The 22,458-nt window shown below is 32.6% G+C and overlaps 1 protein-coding gene across 3 annotated transcripts; it reads left to right on the top strand.

Moving 5' to 3' along the window:
• The first annotated feature begins 13,020 nt into the window (after positions 1–13,020).
• Positions 13,021–17,705, top strand: LOC133311246 (transcription factor bHLH140). 3 transcript variants are annotated; one of them, XM_061512260.1, is made up of 7 exons: positions 13,021–13,415; positions 14,220–14,727; positions 14,824–15,184; positions 15,722–16,078; positions 16,145–16,394; positions 16,491–16,661; positions 17,155–17,705. In XM_061512260.1, the coding sequence occupies exons 1-7, from the start codon at positions 13,218–13,220 to the stop codon at positions 17,488–17,490; spliced, it is 2,181 nt and encodes a 726-aa protein (XP_061368244.1). In that variant the 5' UTR covers positions 13,021–13,217; the 3' UTR covers positions 17,491–17,705. The 3 variants fall into 3 exon arrangements, with proteins under 3 accessions (XP_061368244.1, XP_061368243.1, XP_061368242.1); XM_061512259.1 differs by having other exon boundaries at positions 13,021–13,174; positions 13,300–13,415; positions 14,220–15,184; positions 15,722–16,394; XM_061512258.1 differs by having other exon boundaries at positions 14,220–15,184; positions 15,722–16,394.
• The last annotated feature ends 4,753 nt before the right edge of the window (positions 17,706–22,458 follow it).

The following is a 22,458-nucleotide window of genomic DNA, read 5'->3' as shown; positions in this document are numbered from 1 at the left end:
TGTGAATTATGAGAAATGTGTGTGTTTAATGGCTTGAGAAATGGTGGAGAGTTATTTTGTCATTAAACTGCTCTTATAGACTACAAGCTTCGACTCTTGAGCAACTGAGTCTAGCACACAATTGAGTCTTCTCGGGACCGCAGGGTCAAGCCATCAAAGCTTAGATCCCAAATTCTAAGGCCTCATAATACTGACTTTGGAATTCTAAATTCAAAATATGTAACAGCAACCTCCAATACATAACTTTACGTATTAAATACGGGTGAATGGTCAGAGTAATACATTTTAAAAAAAATAAATTATCAAAGTAATATAGTTCAAAATTATTTATCAAAATGATATCATTTAATAAATTTTGATGAACTCCACAAACATAACACGTCATCCTCATGTGACTTACACATGTCACGTTGAAGGATCCATATGCTTTTTAAAAAAATAAATAAACTGTATTACTTTGATAAAGCTCGGCATGTAATACGTAACCATATGGCCTACTTTGATTCAGCCTTTCCAATCAGCAATATTCTTGAATTATACATATTACATTTGTTTAGTGTCTAATTAATGTGTTTTTCTAAAAAAAAAAAAAAATTATCACCTTTTCGTCTTCAACTTGTCAACCATGATAAATGAGCATAATTCAATAGTAATAATAACTTAAATGTAAAAAAAATTATTAAACGCTGCCAGCGTATCATAAGCTAATAGAGTTAAAACCACTTTCTTTGAATGAGAATAACCATCTAAGCTCGTCACCCCATTCTGTTGGTACGCTCCTCTCTCAATCGAGTACCCCAACTCGTCTCCTAGCCAATTATCAGGCTAGTTCGAGCACAATTCGGCTCTGATACTACTATTAGGCCGTGCAGGGAGAGCTCATGGCGGAGAGAGACTGTCAATCATGGGCCAAGTGAGCAGCAATATTAAGTGGGCTCGGAACACCACAATCAAACCCAAAACCTTAAGGTATTAGGTGCATGGGTTCTGGTGCTCACTTAGTTCATTCTTAACCAATGTGGGACTTTTTTTTCACTCAATCCACATTCTTTCTTCGAGTATTTATGGGGTTCCTTATCAAGGCTTGGCTATCCATCAAGACTTTGGCTTCTCATATCAAGACATACTCGGATCACCACAGGCCAATCTAGGGGTGGCAATTTGGGTTGACCCGCCCCGCCCCGCCACCAACCCGCCAAAAACGGGGCGGGGCGGGTTGACCCGCCAAAAAATATGGATTGTAAAAATGAACCCACCCCGTTTTATGGTGGGTTGGCGGGTCAACCCACCAACCCGCCAATTGAAAAAAATTTAATTAAAATTTAAAAATAAATTATATTTTATGAATTTTTTTAATATTATTCTATTTTATTTCACATTTCTCAATATTTTTTTTAGTCTCAATCTTAAATGTATACTAATATTTGTCAAACATTCTTTAGGAATTTATAAATAGATAACATTTATCATAAATAAAATTGTTATTCTTTATTTTTTCTAGAAAGTACTAAGATAAAAAAAAATTGAATATCACAAAAATTTAAGTACTAATGAAATACTACCTAATTGTAAAAAAATAAATAAAAAATAAATAAAAAATTTTAAAACCCGGCGGGTTGAACCCGTTTTGACCCACTTCTAGACGGGGCGGGTTGAGGTGGGTTGGTGGGTTGAAAATCTTAACTCAACCCGCCCCGTTTTGGCGGGTTGACCCGTTGGGCTCAACCCATATTGCCACCCCTAGGCCAATCCACCATTAGCTTTGATACCAATGTTGGGCGGGTCCAGGGGAAGCCCGTGGCGGGGGGCCACCACCAATAGGCTAAAGCTACACCAACCGTAGCAAGTGGATCCGACACATGTCTCAACTCAAAACCTTAAGACATTGGGTTCATGCAGGGGCGAACGCACGTTTATGCCTGTGTCTGCACTTGCAGACACAAAAGTTTGAGAATATTTTTTTTATTTAAAAAGTGAGTGATTTAGGTCAAGTAAAAAAAAAAGATTTAAGAAAATTAAAAAGAAAAAAGTAAACATAGGTCCAACCATGGTAGTTAAAATCGAGATCTTGCCTAAAATCAGAAGGAAGATAAGATATCGTAAAACATAAAATCCTAACGTAAAAGAAATCATCAAATCGTAAAAGTGTTTGAAATTTTGATGAAATCGTTTTGATTAAAAAAAATCGCAAAATCACAAATTTAAATCGAGATTTTAACTAAGATGGGTCTAACCCAACCCAACCCCTATTGTAACATCTTACTTGACTCTTGATTATTATTTTTTTATGTTAAGTTAAAAGTTTATTTAAAAAAAAATCTTCAGGCGCGCTGCCCCCGAACCGCCGCTCTAAGTGTGCAGATATAAAAAAAAATTTTGGGTCCGCCACTAGGTTCATGGGTCCCTTCCACTTATATACTCTTCATTTAGCTTATTACCAACCAATGTGGGACTTATCACACTTGAATATTCCAACAAAACATTGAAGTGCTATTTCGTGGATTTCTTACAATTTGGTTATTTGGCCAAAAAAATCAAGAACTATGAAATTTTCAACATGTCCGTCTTGCACGGTGATAGAGTAAACATAATTCCAAAAACCACATTTTCTTGGATTCAAAAGGAACATTACTAAAGGAGACTGGACTTGTGAACCATTAGCGAGAATCAACAAAGGTCAAACGCTCCCATATATCTTTCACTTTCGATCAGCATCTTTAAGCTTAGAATTAGTCTTTGGCATAGAAAAGAAAGAAGAAAAAAATTAAAAAGTATTTTCTTGCATCATAGTGAAGAAAGAAACATGACAAACTTCATCTTTTCCATAAAAAAAAGTTCCTTCTCATAGTCCATTTGGTGTAGATTGACATTATTGGTGTTAACAGTTAACACATTTCTTGATTGTCGAAATGGATTCAAATTTATGGAAAATGCTTTAGAGGCAAAATTTACTTAGGTGATCTCTATTTTTAGAAAAGATTAGTCTTCGAATGTCAGATGGGGATATGTTGAGCAAACTCAAAAATAAAATTCATTAATTCCATTAACAATTATTTATTTTTGTATCCGTTACTATTATTAATTTGATTTTAATGAGTGTCCACTATGTGGTTGGGATTATTATATTCAATTATGGGATAGGATATTATGACAACCAAATAATGTTATTACCATATATATATATGTGTGTGTAAAATCATACCTCTAGTTAGTTACTAGAGGTCTAGCAATAGATCTTACACCGTTGATTGGTTATGATTTTTCGCATTTAATGCTCTCATCAACCTTTTTATGGTTATAATTTTCCGAATTTATTTGTTGGACGTCAAGCGGCTGGAAAAAAGTAATATGTAAAGAATCTTGAGATACACCACCCCAAAAGCTAGCTCAGAGGGTGGGAGTGCCCAAGGCCTTATAAACTCCACATTAGTTGCACATACAATCAATGTAGGACTATATATCTCAACACGTACCCTCACACGAGAGCCCATTGGGCTTGAAGAGTGGATGATGCAACAGGCCCAGCCTACCTGTGCTAAGAAATTCCACAAGAGAAAGTAGGGTGGGCGGCGAGACTCTGATATCATGTTAAGAACCTTGGGATACACCACCCCAAAAGCTAGGAGTGCCCAAGGCCTTATAAACTCTACATTAGTTGCTCATACAATCAATGTGGAACTATATATCTCAACATATATATATTATTTTCTCCAGCCGCTTGTCGTTAAGCAATGACAGTTGTATGGATATAATTTCTCACATTTAATGTTGTCACCTATATATATGGTAAATAATTGACCATTGGACATCAAGCGGCCGGAGAAATACAAATCCCATATTTTCTTTTGTAACCTTACTTTTCCAAATTTTTTAATTTTAAGTTTACTCTTTAAAATTGGGGAAGTATCAATTTACGTTGAAATATAAATTTAAAACGTCTTGATATATATTCTTAGTCGTTAATCCAATTGCTTCTCTAATTTACAATTCATGTGAATCACTAAATGCAAGTGGGATCAATGACTAATAATAAATATAAAACTTTTTATTATTAGAAGGTTATAAGGTATTTTAGACTTACGTACGCTTTGATAAATGGTAGATTGATTCTTTCCTTTCATTAGATGCAAATGAAATTAACGATTAATAATAAGTATAAGACATTTTTAACTAACATAGATATAAGTTGAACCTTTTTCATTTTGGTTCTTTTCATACTGTTTCGAGAAGTTTTACAATTTTCATGTTTAAGCACATGTTGAATATGATTGATAACCTATGATGCTAGAATGTTAAGGTTGTGAGCACCACCGATATCGACATGGGATATGATATGATATTCTGACACGTTAATTTAAAAAATTGTTAAATTTTGATATATTAATTAGAATATATTTTGATATTAAATAATATTTTTAATTTATATAGTGTATATTATATATAGGGGTAGATTATTTTTACAAATTTTTTGTTTACAGACTCTTACAAACTACACTATGTACTATAGGTAGTACATGCTCAAATAATATGTATTACGCATAGTATATAGTGTAATTTATAAGAGTCTGTAAATAAAAAAGTCGTAAATATAACTTACTCTCATATATAATATGTCTACCAAAAAAAATATTATATGTAAATATTTAATATTATATTTTCAAATTAAAAATATCTTATACATTTTAACGAGATTTATTCGATATTTATTTTTAATTTTTATTATATCAGTTTGGTAAAATATCGATCAATTTTTTTATGATATGTAATAAAATTTTAAATATTATAAATGTCGAAGCGTGTCAGAGTATCATAGTATCAACAAATGTCGGACACAACACTTTAATTTTTTTGAAATTATAAGCCAAGTCAAATCAGTTTAAATATTAGGACAGGTTGACAGCGCAGCTTTTCTCACTGAAACAATTTTTTAATATATTTGTTTAAAGTTGATTAATTCATTCATAGTTTTAACTTTAAATTTGGCATTACCGACTATATTAGGATATAATTCCAAACTCAAAACCACCTACAAGGTGGTGGTATTTAATTTGCTGATAGCTGGGAAATATGAAAAGGATTATTGTCGAAATCTAACCAAGAAAATCAAAATGATCCTAATGTTGGAAAAAACTATATATTAATTTTCCATTTTATTTTATTCACGGGTTATTGTGATAATTTAATCATATTTTTTACATATATTTTACCTTCAACCAAACATAGACTTAGCAAACTAAAATCAATTTTTTCTGTAATATTTTGGCCTATAAAATAATTTTTTTTAAACTTTCCTATCAAACTCAATTTCTCATCATATTTCTAATAATTATATTTTACTCATAAAAAAAAATTCTACTCTATCAAACGCTCCCTAAGCGAGTTTTGATAGAGGAATTATTTTTAGATTCCTATGAAAATGAAGGTGAATTTCTTATAATCCCATATTTGGTAGCACATTGGAGAAAAAATTTTCTCGAAAATTATTTTGTCAGGATTCCGTTTTATGTGTATTTTCTAAATCCAAATACCGTTGAAAAATACCATTCAGAGGGAGAATTTTCAAGAATTTCAGACAATGAAAAAATATGGATTAAATTTTTAGACAAAAATAACTAAATATAGTATAAGAAAAATTAACTCAATATTTTTAAAAATATTTTGACCTATTAAATAATTTTTTTTAATACTTTTTTTTTTTTTTTTCATAACATTCTCGAAAATCGTGATTTCTGATTATTACACGCCTACTTCATGAGACAACCACACAAGCACGTTTCCCACCCTCCCTCGATCTATAATTTCACGGTCTAAACTTTTAAATGTTATTGCGTGGATTTTTTTTTTTATTCGGTTATTGGCCAACAAAATCTAGAACTACCAAATTTTCAAGTTACTCTTGCGACTTAATTAGGGGTGGTAAACGAGTCAGGGGCCTTTGGCTCGGCTCGTAAAGGCCTAAGCTCGTTTAATAAAAGCTTGTGTTGGAATCAGACTTGGACTTGTATAAAAGCTCGTTTAATAAAAAGGTTTCAGGCTCTAATTCAGAAGCTCGGCCTTAGAGCCTCCCAGGCTAGCTTAGTATATAAATATTTATTTATACTTTTTATACTACTTGTAATAACTCTCTCTCATCAATTTATTTCACCCCATTTTATTGGTTTAACAGACTTTTTAAATGATTTTGTTCTATATTATGCTATTTGGATATATATTGAATTTATGTATATTTATGGAATTACTAGTGCTCTTCTATATTATCCTTCATCCTCCTTCACACAAACAAACCCACAAAAACTCATTTGTTCCACTGTGCACTGCTCGTTTGTGTCAATTTATTTTTTATTTTATTTATTTTATTTTTATTTTTGTTGGCACTTTTTTTATAATGGGCTAAGATAATATAACTTGTTATCTACCTTCTCTCACTTTAATTTTTTTATTTATTATAGACTTTGTAAATTATTGCTGCAAATTGGAAGCTAAGGTTTCTATCTGAAAATTAATTTTTTGTGGAATTCTGTTCTCTTATTTTTATTCTTTAACATGCTAACAGGCTAAGACAGGCTTCACACAGGCTTTTATTTTTTGTAAATAAACCAGGCCACAAGCCAATATTATATTTGTAACAGGTAACAGGCTAAGATCAGTCGGACACGTTTAAATACAGGCTTAACCCGTTAAAATCAAAGCTCAGCTCGACTCAGCCCGTTAATACCCCTAGACTTAATGACCAGATTTTTTGTTTTGTCAACACTCTAGAAGGAAAAGAATGATATTTCTTCATTTGACGAATGAATACAAGACAATTTGATTCAGGTAGCAAAGGACTATATTCACCTAGGATGGGTCCGGATCATTTAAATTGTCATGGTAACGAATTCTTTCATTATTTAGCATGACGTGGTGTTAAGAAGCACGGACAATGACTATATTGTCATTTCTTAAGCAAAAATTTATTGGATTGTTATGTTTGAAAAAAAAATTATCAAAATTTCACGTCATATTCACACTGGTCTGACAAGCGAAAATGAACTGGATACGTGGCAGTATCTGAATGGTCAACCATTCTAGAGCAGCCCAGTGCGAATGACAGAATGTTGACACGTTATAAAAATACAGGTATCCTGTACTTTTGCAGAGAATGCCTGCACTTTTACCACGTGTCAGCATTCTGTCATTCGTGTTAGGCTGCTTAGATAGAATGATTGACCATTCAGACGCTGACACATATCCAATTCATTCTCGCTTGTCAGACCAGCGGGATTGTGACGTGATATTTTGGCAAAAAAATTCTATTTTGGCAAAAAAAAATTTGACGTGACAATCCGATAAATTTTTATTAAAGGGATGTCAGTTTGGTAAATGTCTCTAAGAAGTAATCTCAATAAATTAATATTTATTTAATTTTAACTTCCTATTCAAACATATTTTCTATTTAATCTCTCATCACCATTGATTCTGTCTACAAACGGTTAAGATTCTTTCACGTGACTTGCTCATATTAAATCATAAATAAAAGTATCCATTCCCATACTCCTTTAGCAAAATTAATAAAAAGTGAAACTCATATAGGACATTAATTATAAAAAGATTGGGTAAAATAATCAGACAGGTTTTTTTTTTCAACTTTAATAAATGAAAATTCATATAGGACATCTATAAAAAGATCGGGTAAAATAAATTAAATATGTTATTTTTTCAATTTTAATAAATGAAGTGTTGAGTCTTCAATGCTACAAAAATACTAAAGATAGTTTCATTAAGTGACATGGAAGAGGATTTTAGAATAAAGATATTTTCATTAAACAATGTGGAAGAGGATAACATTTTTTTCTTATAACCATTTTTGTTATCGTTGAATCAAAATTAAATTAATCGCTCTTATTTAATATATTTTTGTAACCGTTGATTTTGATTTAATTCAATAATAAAATAATAATTATAAGATTGTAAGGGAAAAAATATATATGATAATTATAATGTATCTCTTCAAATTTGAATAGAAAACCCACGCTTGAACTTTACGTGAAAGACATGTCTATCTAGCACAGTGATAGGGAAAAGTGGAAAACTTACATCCAGAACCGCATTTTACAAACAAGACAATGAGACTGGACTTGTGCACTATCCAGGAGAATCAACAAAACTTGGTGGACAAGCGCTCAAGCTAGAATTAGTCTTTGGCATCGGAAAAGAAGAAGAAGAAAATAAATAGTATTTTGTAGCATCATAGTTAGGGAAGAAATACTAAATGATGATAGCTTAATTGACAGATGGGAGTAAGTGGGGGTGAGAGTATGTGTTCGATCTTTTTCATTATCATTTTTAAGAGAAATTTAAAGTCTTAATCCTATACCTACCCTGAATTTCAGATTAGTCCATACGAAACCTATAAAATTATTGGGAGAGACTCTCCAAAAAAAAAAATAGTTAGGGAAGAAACGTAACAAACTTCATCTTTCTGTAAAAAAAAAAAATCCTGCTCATACTTAATTTGGTATAGATTGAGATGACTGTGTTATTGACATTTTTCTTGATTGTCCTAGTGGTAACCCGTTCAAGTTCCGTAAATAATAAATTTATTTTTTTCCTCATTCAATCTGTGAATTTGAAAATAACATTTTATACATATAGAAAATATTGAAAATAATAGATTGATTTTATAAAAAACTAATTTAACCTTTGCGTAAGCATAAAAACATAAATACTTCAGTAAATATTTGAGCATAATTAAAATTTGGTTTCGCGAAGAAATTAATAAAAACACTATTTAAAATCTGTTTCAAAATTTTGGAAGTAAGTATCAGTTACCTAATATTAAACTGCAAAAAATTACCACAAAGTAACATTTTATATATATAAAAAGGTTTAAAGTTTCTAAAATTGCTTTAAATAACTTTATTTAATATTCACTAAAATATACTCAAAAAGTGTGTGGGATCTATATATGGAGACCCATCTGAAAAAATCACATGTGCACGGCATGATTGATGTTTTATAATATTTTATTATTATATTTACTATTACAATAATATATTAGAAAAATCATGTAGAACGTATGATAAATATATTTTAAAATAATATGTTATTATATTATTTTATAATTAGAATATTATACTATATATACTTTTTATAGATAAATAAAGAGGAAAATGTTATAAATAATATTATTGTGAATGTCCAGAATTCCCAAAGAAATAAAGTGTATAGATCTTGTACGAAAAAAATACAAGACAATGGAAAATGTGTTGTGTTTCGGAGCCCAGCAATTCTTAGTCCGTCTTTGGATTCAATTAGCCTGACCTTCTTCAGGTCGGCTTGCGAAAGCGTTGATAAATAGTAATAGCAAATCAAATTAAAAACAGAGATAAGGAGAAAGAGAACATCATGTTGCTAATGGTCATACCCAAAATAGTTTAGTAGATTATTTATTAAATGTCTCCAATTAATAGTTAGATCATTGTTTATGAGAACAAAGTTCTCATTTCGGTGTGTGGATATACTATTTTACATGCAACATTGCTTCTATGCATCATGCTAATAATTTATCATAAATTCTCTCCATTACAATTGGCTTATGTTCAGGAGCCAAACCACAATGCATAAAGAAAAGTCCTCAACGAAAGTTGAAAATATATGTTGGATAAAAATATCCTATAATATCTTGAAATAATGACTAGAGATTTAGTTAAATCAATATTTGATTATTGTTATCAGTCTTTCCAACATGAGGAGGAGAGAATAAACAACTGGAAAAATATATTGATTAGAATGTGTTATTATAATCTCATATAGATCCTAGTACAAAGCAAATATGAGAAAAAAAATTATTATACATCGACTGCCAGATGATTTGACTGAACAAAAAATCTAATATTCCAATTGTAAATGCTCCAATTCAAATTGATGTCCCAGCAAGACAATCTATGAGAGAAAATGAAACTAAACTATGCTTAAAATATGAAAAAATGATTGGTTCCAAGGATAAAAATCCTTGATAAGAGGAAAAGAGCAAATGATCAATATGGTCATAATATGGAGACAACGGTTAATATTGAAGACATAACTTTTATTAAAATTCGAGGGAGGTTCAGGTACCTGAAAATAATGAAAATGAAGAGATCTCTCTTGGTAATGTCATTACATGAAAAAGTTAGAACGGTAAAGATATAGTTGTCGACAATATTTTCGTAAATAATGAAATAATGAAGCAAGACGAGGGTCTTGATGCTAAATTTGTTGATGAATGTAAATAGAAACATAATTGGCCAAAATATAAAGATGCAATTCAATTTTAAAGTTTTTGAACCTATAATCCAAACACATGAAGGTGTAAAGTCAGTGGGGTACAAATGTGCATAAATGTAGTGAAGTCGTAAGATATAAAACACAACTTATAGCACAATCATTTTCGCAAAAGCCTGACATTTATTATATGAAATATATTCTCTTATAGTGGATGTCATTACCTTCAGATATCTTATTAGTCTGGCAATACATGAAAATTTGGCATGCGTATAACGATGTTAATATAGCCTATTTATATGGTTCATTCGATCGATAGTGAAATTTATATGAAAATTCCATAAGGATTCAAAATGCTTGAAACATATAAAAATTTCTGGGAAGATTTGTTGAAAGAACTACAAGTATCATTAAATGAATTAAAGAAATAAAGACGTATGTGGTATAATCACCTTAATAGAATATTTATTGAATTATATAGAAAATATTTTAAAGATATTTTATATGAACAAAGCACAACCAGTGAGTACCCTAATGGTTGTGAGCTCGATTGGCATAATTAAAATATTCATTTAAACCCGATGAAAATTAACAAAAATTTCTCGGTGGCGTATCTTAGTTCAATCGAGGCAATCTTATAAGTGGATAATAAATGGTGAACATCTAAGGGGGGAGTTATAAATTTTTAAAGTTGATGTTTGACTTTTGAACTTTATATATTCTCCCCTTTATTCTTACATTTTATCTTTCTTATTTGTAAATCTGTTAGCATGATTTAATTCTTCTCCGATATGAAGATACTAGGATAATACAAGATATTTACTTGAACCACAGAAAGGCATATCCCAAACAAGATTTCCATCGGAAGTGGAAGCACAACTATTTAATAGCGTTCAACAAATTTGTCAAGAGATAATTTGGTAGACATTGCCTAATTCAATTTTTGAGAAGCTGATGGATGAGAAGATTTGTAGACTCAGAGACATTAAATGATGCTATAATCAGGGGAGAAAAATATGTGTTGCACTCTTTTTTTCTTCACCATGGTTTTGTCCTATTGTTTTCCTGGTAAGGTTTTTCATGAGGCAGCTTGCAGCACATATTATTAGAATGTATACTATTTTTTCTTCACTATGATTTTTTTCCCATAGGATTTTTTCCTAATAAGGTACATTATCTTAATGGACATCCAAAGGGGAGTGTTATAAATAAAATTATTAGGGATGTTTATAACTCCCGAACTCCCAAAGGAATAAAGTGTAACTTTTGTAACTTCTAATATGTAATTAGAAGCATGTTTGTTATAATCACGTCCAACATCGTAAGATCATATTATCTTACGGTTTTTTTGATTTAAATGAGTTGGATCGCAAATTGAATTGTTTTCTTCGCAGATTGGTTGGGATCAATGTTTATACTCATAAAATCGGTGGAATCAGAAGATCCCACTATTTCAGCGATTCAAAGAAAAAAAGAGAGAATGAAGATGAAGCCCGAAGGCACAACTGGATCGAGCGCGGCTAGGCTCCATGGGAAGAAATCCTCAGCCGGAGGCCAATTTCTCATGCAGGAGTCTTAACGAAGGTGAAGAGGTTCCTCTCCGTACTTCGGAAGCCATTGAAGTGTTCAAGATGTTGAATCATTAGTACCAAAAGAATCCTGAGCCGCTGGTGACACACTGGAGGGTGCCGCGAGGGGTGCGTCTGATTCCGTCGCGAGATTGGTCGTCGAGAGGGTGGGAGGTGGATCATAAGGAGCTGACATGTGCATTTGCGTGTGTGTTCAAGTTGACGCGAATCTCGTCTCTTTCGTGTGCGCTTCTGGTGGTGGTGAATGGTGATGATAAGAAAATAAGTTGGTAATCACGCTCACATGTGTGAGTTGCAGCCTAATTTGTACTTTCTCTCTTTTTGGTAGAAAGTCGAATTTGTACTTTATTTGCAAGTTGGAGTCTCGTACAAATAAATAGCAACTTGGGTAATTTGTAAGTTGGTAATCACACCTAATGTTATATTATTACGAAAATCTTATATTTACAAATTTTTTGTTTACAAATTACATTATGTCTTAATGTTAAAACATTCTTGAGTAACAGTAAGATATGTTATATTTACAAATTTTTTGTTTACAAATTACATTATGTCTTAACATTAAGACATTCTTGAGTAACAGTAAAACATATTATAAAAAAGAAAATTGTCAATATAATCCTCCAATATTACTATTATATCCTTATTTATAATTTGTATGCAAGTTGCTACAATTCACAATTTTGTCCCAGTTGCGAATGAAGGACATAGTGTTCCCCAACATATAATTAAAAAGAATATTGATTTAAGTTTAACTATATAATAATGGTATATTAAAAATAATAAAATTGTAACGATGGACTAACATTATTATTATTAAAAAATTATCAATTAAGGATTATATGATAAATTATTTTTTACTTTAAATAAAAAGCTTAATATAATATTATTATATGATAAATTATTTATTTATGTAATTTTAATATTGTATATATATATATACAGTTACAATTTTACTATTCGTGTTGATTTTACTATTAATGATCTTTTTATCCCCTCCCAGTTTAGATAAAATCTCGATCTTAAAAATATTGATTAGGAGGATTCAATATGAGTTTTAAGGTATGGAAAAACAAAATTAATATACAGTAACAATATACTCTTACATTTCTAATTGTTATTGTTATTGTTATTCTTTTACACATAGATCAGTGCATTCATCTACTCGCGAATAAAAAAGAAAGAAAGAAAGAAAGAAGCACCTATGTTTTATCCCGTGGCATCTTGTCCCCAAAACCGTCACAACTCCAAAATCTCGCATGCGACAGTGACATAATCCTGAATGAAAAGCTCGAATCCGAAGATGGACATCGACGTGGACGAAGCTTCTGGACCCAAAGGTTTCCTTCTAGAACCTTCATTAATTTGTTGGTGAAATGAATCATGGAAATTGGAACCCTTTTGATAACTGTGTCTCTGTGTGTGTGTGTGTGTGTGTGTGTGTGTGTGTGTGTCAATGTGTTAGACGCAGAGGGAAAGACCCTTTTGGTCATCTTAGTGGGAGCACCGGGGAGCGGGAAGTCCACCTTCTGTGAAGAGGTTATGCGTTCCTCTACACGCTCTTGGGTTCGCGTTTGCCAGGTTTAGTTTCGTCCCCTTTTACTTGTTTGATGAAATGTCTCATTGAGTTTGAGAATCAGCATTCTAGCTTTTGTATTCATTATGGTAACTGATAAGATAACTGTGAATGGGAGCAAGTATGGGGCGTTAGAGTGACATGGGAAATTTATGGAAGTTGGATGAATTTTACCATTTTAGTTTGCTTGATAACTCTGAGATGAATCGAGGGTGTGTGTTATGCCTTTCGATCTTCATCTTGATCTTGGACATGTTAAATATGCGCTTGTATTTGGAAGATTCTAGGCAAATGATGTATTTTCTTGGGTGTGCCAGTTCTTGCCTGCTTTGAGGGCTTTAGGGTGTGTTTGGATGCAGGATAAGGGAAAATGTTCCTACCGTGTGGGAGATTTTATTAGGAAGGAAAATGAGGGACTTTCGCTAAACCCTCCAATACCCATTTTTGTTGGTTTTCTCAATTTGGAGGATTTGCAAGAGATTGCTATTGTACTCTAAATCATGTTTCCATATTTCATCTAAATATCATTGTTAAAATATACTTTTAACATATTATATTTCTTGATAATAAGTAGTAAATTTTTAAGATTTATTTGAAATTTTAAACATCAGAAGTAGAAGAAGGAAAGTTATCATTCAAACTTGAACCCCGCAGCCCACCTTCCCTTTCCCCTCCCCCTCAACTCAGACATATCTACTGGAGGCTCATCTTTTGCCTCAACCCCTCCGCTAAAGGATGGGATAAAAATCACCCAAAATGGTTTTGAATCTTACCTAACGTTAGTTATACTGACTTTTCTTTTGCTTTAGGACACCATTGGAAATGGTAAAGCAGGAAATAAAGCTCAGTGCCTAAGCAGTGCAGCTACAGCATTGAAGGATGGGAAGAGTGTATTTATTGACAGGTGCAATCTTGACAGAGAACAGCGCACAGAATTTGTAAAGCTTGGTGTTGGACCCCATATAGATGTCCATGCTGTTGTACTTGATCTTCCGGCTAAGCTTTGTATTTCTCGATCTGTCAAACGGACTGGGCATGAAGGAAATTTGCAGGGCGGAAAAGCTGCTGCGGTTGTGAATAGAATGCTTCAAAAGAAAGAGCTTCCCAAATTAAGTGAAGGGTTTAACCGGATAACTTTTTGTCAGAGTGAGAGTGATGTCAAAGATGCTATTAATACATACAGCACACTTGGGCCACAAGATAACCTTCCATATGGCTGCTTTGGCCAAAAGAATCCAGATTCCAAAATTCAAGTTGGTATAATGAAGTTTCTAAAAAAGGCAGACGTCCCCGCTGATGCTGCATCTAGGAAGAATGGCATTGGAAACTCCACTTCCCAGACACCTGGGAAAAATGATTCCTGCTGCAAAGATATGGAAAAAATTCCCTCGATTCCAGATAATGCCAACTTAGAGTCAACGGAAGTGGAAGGCCAGGCAGTTGACTCTACTGGTTCCCATGCCAATCGAGTTTCTCTGGGTGATACTCCCACTCTGGCATTTCCATCTATTTCAACATCTGATTTTCAATTCAACCATGAGAAGGCAGCTGATATTATTGTTGAGAAAGTTGCAGAGTTCTCGAGTAAGACTTGGAATGCCAGACTTGTCCTAGTTGACTTGACTCATAAGTCAAAAATTCTCTCCTTAGTTAAAGCCAAAGCGGCAGAAAAAAATATTGACGCCCAAAAGTTCTTTACCCATGTTGGAGACATTACTCACCTTTATTCCGTGGGAGGTTTGCGCTGTAATGTCATAGCTAATGCTGCCAACTGGTAAGCTTCTGTGATTTCAGTATATACAAATAACGTAATTCCATTTAAAGATTAATCCATAAAACTGAAGTAGAAATCAATAAATATACAAGGAGATATCCCTCACCCAGGTGAATATGTGTAGCAATTGTTAGTTAGATTGTAAGCCATGTCGTATCTCTTAGGATTTCCTTAGTCTCTTGTTATATGAACCCTCATAAGGAAATTTATGTTGACTGTAGTTTTATTATGAAATTCTACATTAAAGCTTATCTAGCAGTTAAGAATATACTGATTTTTGTTGTCTTATGTCGTGCAACTTCAGCTGCTAATCGATCAATTCAACTCCATTTTGTTTTGGCCATAGATTCTTAATTATTTCACTTGATACCAATGCTTGCTTCCTGATTGATGTGGATCACATTAATTCTGACTTATTTCCTGGGTCCCACTTGTTTTCTTAGAAACATGTAATAAATTCTGATGGAGAATATTTTCATTCAGATAAACCTGTCACTTTTCACATGTTCTCTTGGTTAAACGAACTATCCTTTGCAGGCGGTTGAAACCTGGAGGTGGAGGTGTTAATGCAGCAATTTTTGATGCTGCAGGTCCTGAACTGGATTCTGCAACCAAAGAAAAAGCAAAATCTCTTTCGCCTGGGAATGCTGTTGTTGTCCCTCTACCTTCATCTTCTCCGTTGTTTACTAGAGAGGGTGTAACCCATGTAATACATGTTCTTGGACCTAATATGAACCCACAAAGACCAAATTGTCTAAAAAATGATTATAGTAAAGGCTGCAAAATTCTCCAAGATGCATATGCTTCACTATTTGAAGGTTTTGCATCAATTGTGAGGAACCAGGCAGACCAACCTGGGGGAAGAAATGAAAACCTTAGAAAAAAGTCTTTGGAGTCACAGGATCAGTCTGAATGTTATTCGAGAAATCATTTTACAAATTCTGATCAAAAGAGTAAGAGAGATGCTGATCATGGATCAGAAAAGAGCAAGAAATACAAGGGAAATCAGGATGATTTTGGATCTACCTTTACTGATTCAAGGGATGAAAAGGTAGATTTAGGGCCTGGAAGAACTGATGGTAGCATGATTAAGGCATGGGGATCATGGGCTCAAGCTCTTCACCGTATAGCAATGCATCCTGAAAACCACAAGGATGACTTGCTTGAAATTTCAGAAGATGTTGTTGTATTGAATGATCTTTATCCTAAGGTTGAATTTGTCCCTTTCCTTTTTCTTTCCTCTTCATTTTTCGTGCCATGCGTGACTCTGCAAATGTAACAAACTGAATTTACTTGTGTTTTCTAGGCACAGAAGCATATTCTGGTTTTGACACGAACTGGAGGTCTTGATTGTCTGGCAGATGTCCAAAACGAGCACCTTCAGTTATTGAAGAAGATACATGCTGTGGGTTTGAAATGGGCTGAGAAGTTCTTGCATGAGAATGCTTCTCTGGTATTTCGTCTTGGATATCACTCGGTATGCAGAGTATATATTAAAGAAATATTTTTCCTCTTCACCTACCCAGAAAAAGAAAAGAAAATAAAATAAAGATGTGTGATTTTGGCACATGTATGTTATCAATCAAAAAACGCCATTGAGTTAGCTGGTGGCTGAATTGGATTCATATTAAAATTTGGAAGTTTAAAAGCGACTTCTTTTGTGGTTAAGCATGTTTTTAAGTCAATAACTCAAGACGAAGGTTTTAATTCACCAAGGAAAATGGTTAAAAGAATTATATTTGACATTGTGGAAGAAATAAGCTATTATAAAATATACTCAATCATGTTAATGTCGGGTTGAGGATGTGCTTCTACAAGTTACTGCAATACCATGGTTAAGCTTTTTAGTTTTGTTGGGCATTTTTAAGGTGTCTCATTTGTAAATTGAATTTTTGGCAGCTGGTGAAATATTTTGCTTGATACATTATACATACAATATTGAACCTTCTGGACGTATCTCTCTTCTGCAGGCTCCATCAATGCGACAACTACATTTACATGTCATTAGCCAGGACTTTGAATCAAAACATTTGAAGAATAAGAAGCACTGGAACTCATTTAACACTGCTTTCTTTCGTGACTCGGTAGATGTAATGGATGAGATCTCTAAACATGGGAAAGCAATATTGAAAAATGATGACAAGCTGTTGACTATGGAGTTGAGGTGCCACAGATGTAGAAGTGCGCATCCAAACATACCACGGTTAAAATCACATATTAGCAGCTGCCATGCTCCTTTTCCAGCTTACCTACTTCAAAACGGACGTTTGGTGCATGCACCAGGTCAACCGCACAACAATTTATAGTTTTATAAGTTTTTGACACTGCCACTATGCTTGACTAGTTTTGATCTAGCCTTTTGAGTAGAGAGGTAGAATCCTCATTGTATAGTTAAAGAATGAAGTATTTTTGCCATCTAAGAGAAAGAAGTTTATTTTCACCTTACATTAACGAGTGGTGGCACTAGATGGTTTGACTTGAAATCCTGTTGGAACGACTATATATGGCTTGATGGACTTGGCCATTCTTGCAGGCTGCAATTATATATGTAAAATAACATTTGCTTTAATATTTGGTGAATTTGAACCAACCACCCACCCCCACCCCCACCACAAAAAAGAAGTTACATTTTCAGCTGGAACCACCTCAAAGATATAATTTAATGAATTTGAATCCGGTGTATCCATCGTTTTCTAAGAAAATTTGTTAGGGGGTAAATGGATTAGGTTACAGATATTAGGCCGGACTTAGAATATTACAAATAGTAAAATAGAATAGGTCTAGACTTTTAAAAAAATCTATTTAGAAAATAGGTCATAAGTTTTTTTTGTACATGTCGGGCGTATAAGTTTACAAGTCGGTCTATATAATTTTATTTATTTTAAATAAAATAAATAAAATTATTATTTTAATAATTTTGAATAATAAAGTAATATTATTTTAGTTATTCTTTTAATTGTTGAATGTTTAATAGGTTTAAACAGGCGTAGGCTAAGACTTTTATTTTTTAAATATAGGTTATGTCAGACTTGTAATTTGGAGCCTACACAGGCTAGACCAGGCCAAAGACAATATTTTTATACAGACCTGACCTATTTAATCCAAAGCATAGCCTAGGCTATTTACACCCCTAGGGATCTTATATAGTTTTTTTACTTTATTAAATTGAAGCTTTTTTTCCACTTAAACCCATCATCTATTATCAAAATCTTCACTCGATTGATTATAAGATGCAATGCTTTATTGTAATAGTTTTCATTTATTAGGTTAAGAGTGTGTGTTACCAAAGTTTAAGAAAAATAATGAAATTTTCATATTCTAAAGCCAAGATTTGTTGCAAGTTTAATAAATGTTTATAATATCATTTATTACTGGGAAAAAAACTCTTCTAGAGTGAGTTATTTTTAAGATGAACAAATTAGAATATATACTCTTGTTTACCAAAAAAAAAGAATATATACTCTTAATTTAACCTAAACATATTATGATCTTGAATTACTTAGCAGTTTAAAAGTAAATGCATTCCATTTATTCATATTAGAGGCAAGTTTTATTTTTTATTCTTTGATATTTTGATACAAGAAAATGACTAGAAAAGTTGCGAATAGCGAGGGAAATTTGTGAGGGAAAAATTCCCTTGCAAACTGTGACGGAATTTGTGAGGGAAAGACAATTGCAACGGAAATTTCTTCAATTTTCTGTTACTACATCATAATTTGCGAGGGAATTTTCTGTCGCAATTTCAGTTCGGGCGCAGAACCCGTTGCTGATCGGTCGCAGAATTCGTCGCAATTTGCGAGAGAAATTAAATCCCTTACAAACATCACAAGTCTGTTACGGAAACTAGTGAGGGAAAATATTGACGACAGAAGTTCCCTCGCAAGATCTAGGACAAAAAATTACAACTCAAAATTCATAATTTCCCTCACAATTTCCCTAGCAATTTGCGAGGGAGTATATTCCCTCGCAAAATTCAAAAATACACTCATTATACTTCATATCTAACGGTCAGTTTGTTGATTGAAGCTCTTGAGGGATTCGTTCAACTGCAAACAGAGGATGTTAATATTTCTGCTCTGTTTCAGGCAATGTGGTACCATTGGATTGTCCTCAAAATTAGTCAGTGTCCTCCTATCTTGTATTTAATTAACTTGACCACTGTGATTTTGAGTTGTAACTTCTGGTAGTTGGAATACATATTGGACAGGAGCTTGTTACTCTTCAGTTTTTGGTATAACTTATTGTTGAGTTATTTATTTAATGTTACTATTGGGATTGTGTTGTCTCTTCATATTCTTCAATTGTTTACATATTCTGGAGTTATGCAAAAGAACATCATTTAGCACGTGCAATTGTACGAGTGTGAGTGAGAATAAGAGGGAAATGTCTGAAATAGACATGCTCCATCCACCCTTATCGTCATCACTGTACAAAAGAATGAAAAGTGACACTCATATATATATAGGCAGGATATTCTTACACCGGTGTAAGAGTTAGAAGTCTTACACTCAATCTTGACCATTGTTATATCTAATGGCTCACATTACTAAAAAATTAGAGCCCTTAGATATAAGTGGGATTAACGGCTAAGATTAAGAGTGTAACTTACACTGGTGTAAAATGATCCTTACCCATATATATATATATATATATACTTTGAATGTGTGTGAGTTACATTTTGATTACAAGAGTAGAAGCGAAATCAATCACGACAAGAGAAAAGAGAGAGAAAATATCCTTTCAGAAAATAGGCTAATTTAAGAAAGGAAGAAGCAGTCTTTGATCATTGTTCGATATCTCCTTCATCTATCGTCGGATCGAGCTGAGATTTTGTTGGCATATTCCTGACTCATGATTCTTCATATTTAACGGTGGCTTTTCTGGTTGGAGGTCTGTAGCATCACCATAAATTCCAAACCGTAGTGATTTGTGTGCAGAATTCTGCTGTAGGTAGTAAAAAATATCTACATGCATAGGTACAAGAAATTCAACGTTATTATAAAATTATAAAAGTCTACATGTTTTGGTAAGAATACGATATTTTTTATGAAAATCATTTTAATGATAAAATTATAAATGGATATTCTGAAACTAAATAGAGATAAAATAAATTAACAAGGAAGCATTAATAATGGTAAATTATAATTAAAAGGAGTTAAAGATTCTGCAATATTTATATTGTTGATAATCATGTTTCAAAAAAAAAATGTGTTCATAAGCACAATAACAACTTAATTTGAATAGCATTTATATATTTTAAAAAGCTTGGAAAAAAATAATTCCATAACAAAAACGCGTGGTTTGTTGGTCATGTAATATATGTCAGGGATAAATTATATATAATTTTAATTTTTCATTTGGCTATCCAAATAATGTTAATAACATCAGTGTAATTGGTAAGTGAAGTTTATCTATATATATATATATATATATATATATATATATATATATATATATAATTTTAATTTTTTGTAATCCTATGTTTACCAACAAGAAAATTGGCGAAACTTTTAAATTTATAAATTTCTTAGTGAAGTGGGAGAGAAATTAATTAAGTTTGGAGGGAAACATAATGAGCCTGTGAATTTTAAAAATATGAAATATATATATGTAGGCACACTTTTGCAAGGGAAATGTAAAATCCCTTGCAATTATGATCGATTTTAATGAGACTACGAGGGAAAAATGTATAGTCCCTCACAAAACCTTCATTAATGTTGTGACGAAATATTATATTTTTCCCTTTCAATGGAAGAGTTAGGTTAAAAAATTTGACTCTTCCCCTTTTCGTTTTCACTTTCACTTTTCACCCCCTTGCATTTCTTCTTGTTGCCCTCCATCCTTGTCTCTGAAACGTCGACCGTTGTTTCCCTCCATCCCCGTCTTTGCACCGTTGGCTGTTGTTGCCCTCTTCTTCCTATTGCCCTCCATCCTCGTCTCTGCACCGTTGAAGGTTCGACCTTTTTTCTCTAACTTTTTGTTTTTCTTATCTCTAACTTTCATTGTTTCCCTAAAGAAGCCGAAGAGCGATAAGCTCGTGAACTCAAAGCTGGTCTTCACCCACTCTAGGTTCCTCTCTTCCTCTTCCATTTCTCTCTCTGCTTCCAATTGTTAATCACTACCAAATCGGTCAAACAATACAATAATCCTTTTTTAATTATTTTTTATGTATTCATTCATTTTTTAGGGAAAATTTTGACTTTGAACCTAATTTTTTTTGTGGCAACAAAACAGCATGCAATGCTTGAATTGAAAAGGCTAGGGATTAACGACCTCAGATTTTTTTTCTTTATTTCTTTTTTTAAAAATATTTGGGAAATTTAAGGGTATGACTGAAATTTGCACTGATATATGTGATAAGATATATTCTAGGTTTTGGGTATCTATTATTTATCCAGGAAGATTCTGAAGAAATCAAAATTTGGGATTTTTTTTTGTTTAAGGTTTTGAATAAGAGTAGCTTGCATTTTTATATCAATATGACTTAGACTCTTTCAATTGACTTTAGAAGTGATTTTAATGTAGGAACAATTGATTTAATGTTGTTATATTGGTTGTGTTGGATTGTTCTTAAAGCAGATATATGAGAGATGGTTATGCACTTTTGTGTAGATTCAGGCTCTTAATGATTTGAAATTCTTGTTGATTCTTTCTGGTGGTTATGTTTATTTCCCTATCTCTTTTTCCCCTGGTCAGAGGCTATTTGGGCAGTTTGACATTTTGGTTGTTTTATTTTGTGTTGGTTATTTCTATGAGCAGCTTTTGATTATGTCAAGTTGTTTATTATGTCCAACTATTATATTTTGTTGATGATTATTTTGTTATGTTTATTATCTCTTTTAAGTCTAACTTAGTGATGAAATGCACTACAATTCTAGAACGAAAGTAGTGAAATTGGAAGTAACAAGAATAGCTTGTAAAAACCTTCAAAGACTATAGTACATCTTGATGATCAATCAAACCTCGATATACATCAAGTAGGAGAGGCACATCTTCCAAAAAAAATTGATATCTATGAGAAGTTAGTTGATATCATTCAATTGGATTACAAGTCGGGCAAGTCAGTTACTCTGATTAAATGCGATTGGTTTGATAACACCTCACGTGGGACAAAAGTGGACCAGTATGGAAATATTTAGGTTAATTGGTCGAGGAGTTATACAATGGGTTATGAACCATTTATACTTGCTCAACAGGCATAACAAGTTATTTACACATTATACCCTACATCCCAACAAGGATAGAGAGGAGTTATAAATACCAAAGCCCGAAAT

Source organism: Gastrolobium bilobum, unplaced genomic scaffold (assembly GCF_033153095.1).
Source record: "Gastrolobium bilobum isolate Gb01-03AN ecotype WA unplaced genomic scaffold, APGP_CSIRO_Gbil_v1 utg9958, whole genome shotgun sequence".
Classification (NCBI taxonomy): domain Eukaryota; kingdom Viridiplantae; phylum Streptophyta; class Magnoliopsida; order Fabales; family Fabaceae; genus Gastrolobium; species Gastrolobium bilobum.
The sequence above is the reverse complement of the archived record's forward strand: the minus strand, read 5'-3'. Positions and strand labels throughout refer to the sequence as shown.

Bases quoted from the DNA above. Each gene is read 5' to 3' on its own strand.
- LOC133311246 (XM_061512258.1), top strand. From the start codon at position 13,218: ATGGAAATTGGAACCCTTTTGATAACTGTGTCTCTGTGTGTGTGTGTG. The intron at 15,185-15,721 runs GTAAGCTTCTGT...TATCCTTTGCAG, and splicing joins ATAGCTAATGCTGCCAACTG to GCGGTTGAAACCTGGAGGTG. The intron at 16,395-16,490 runs GTTGAATTTGTC...TGTGTTTTCTAG, and splicing joins TGAATGATCTTTATCCTAAG to GCACAGAAGCATATTCTGGT.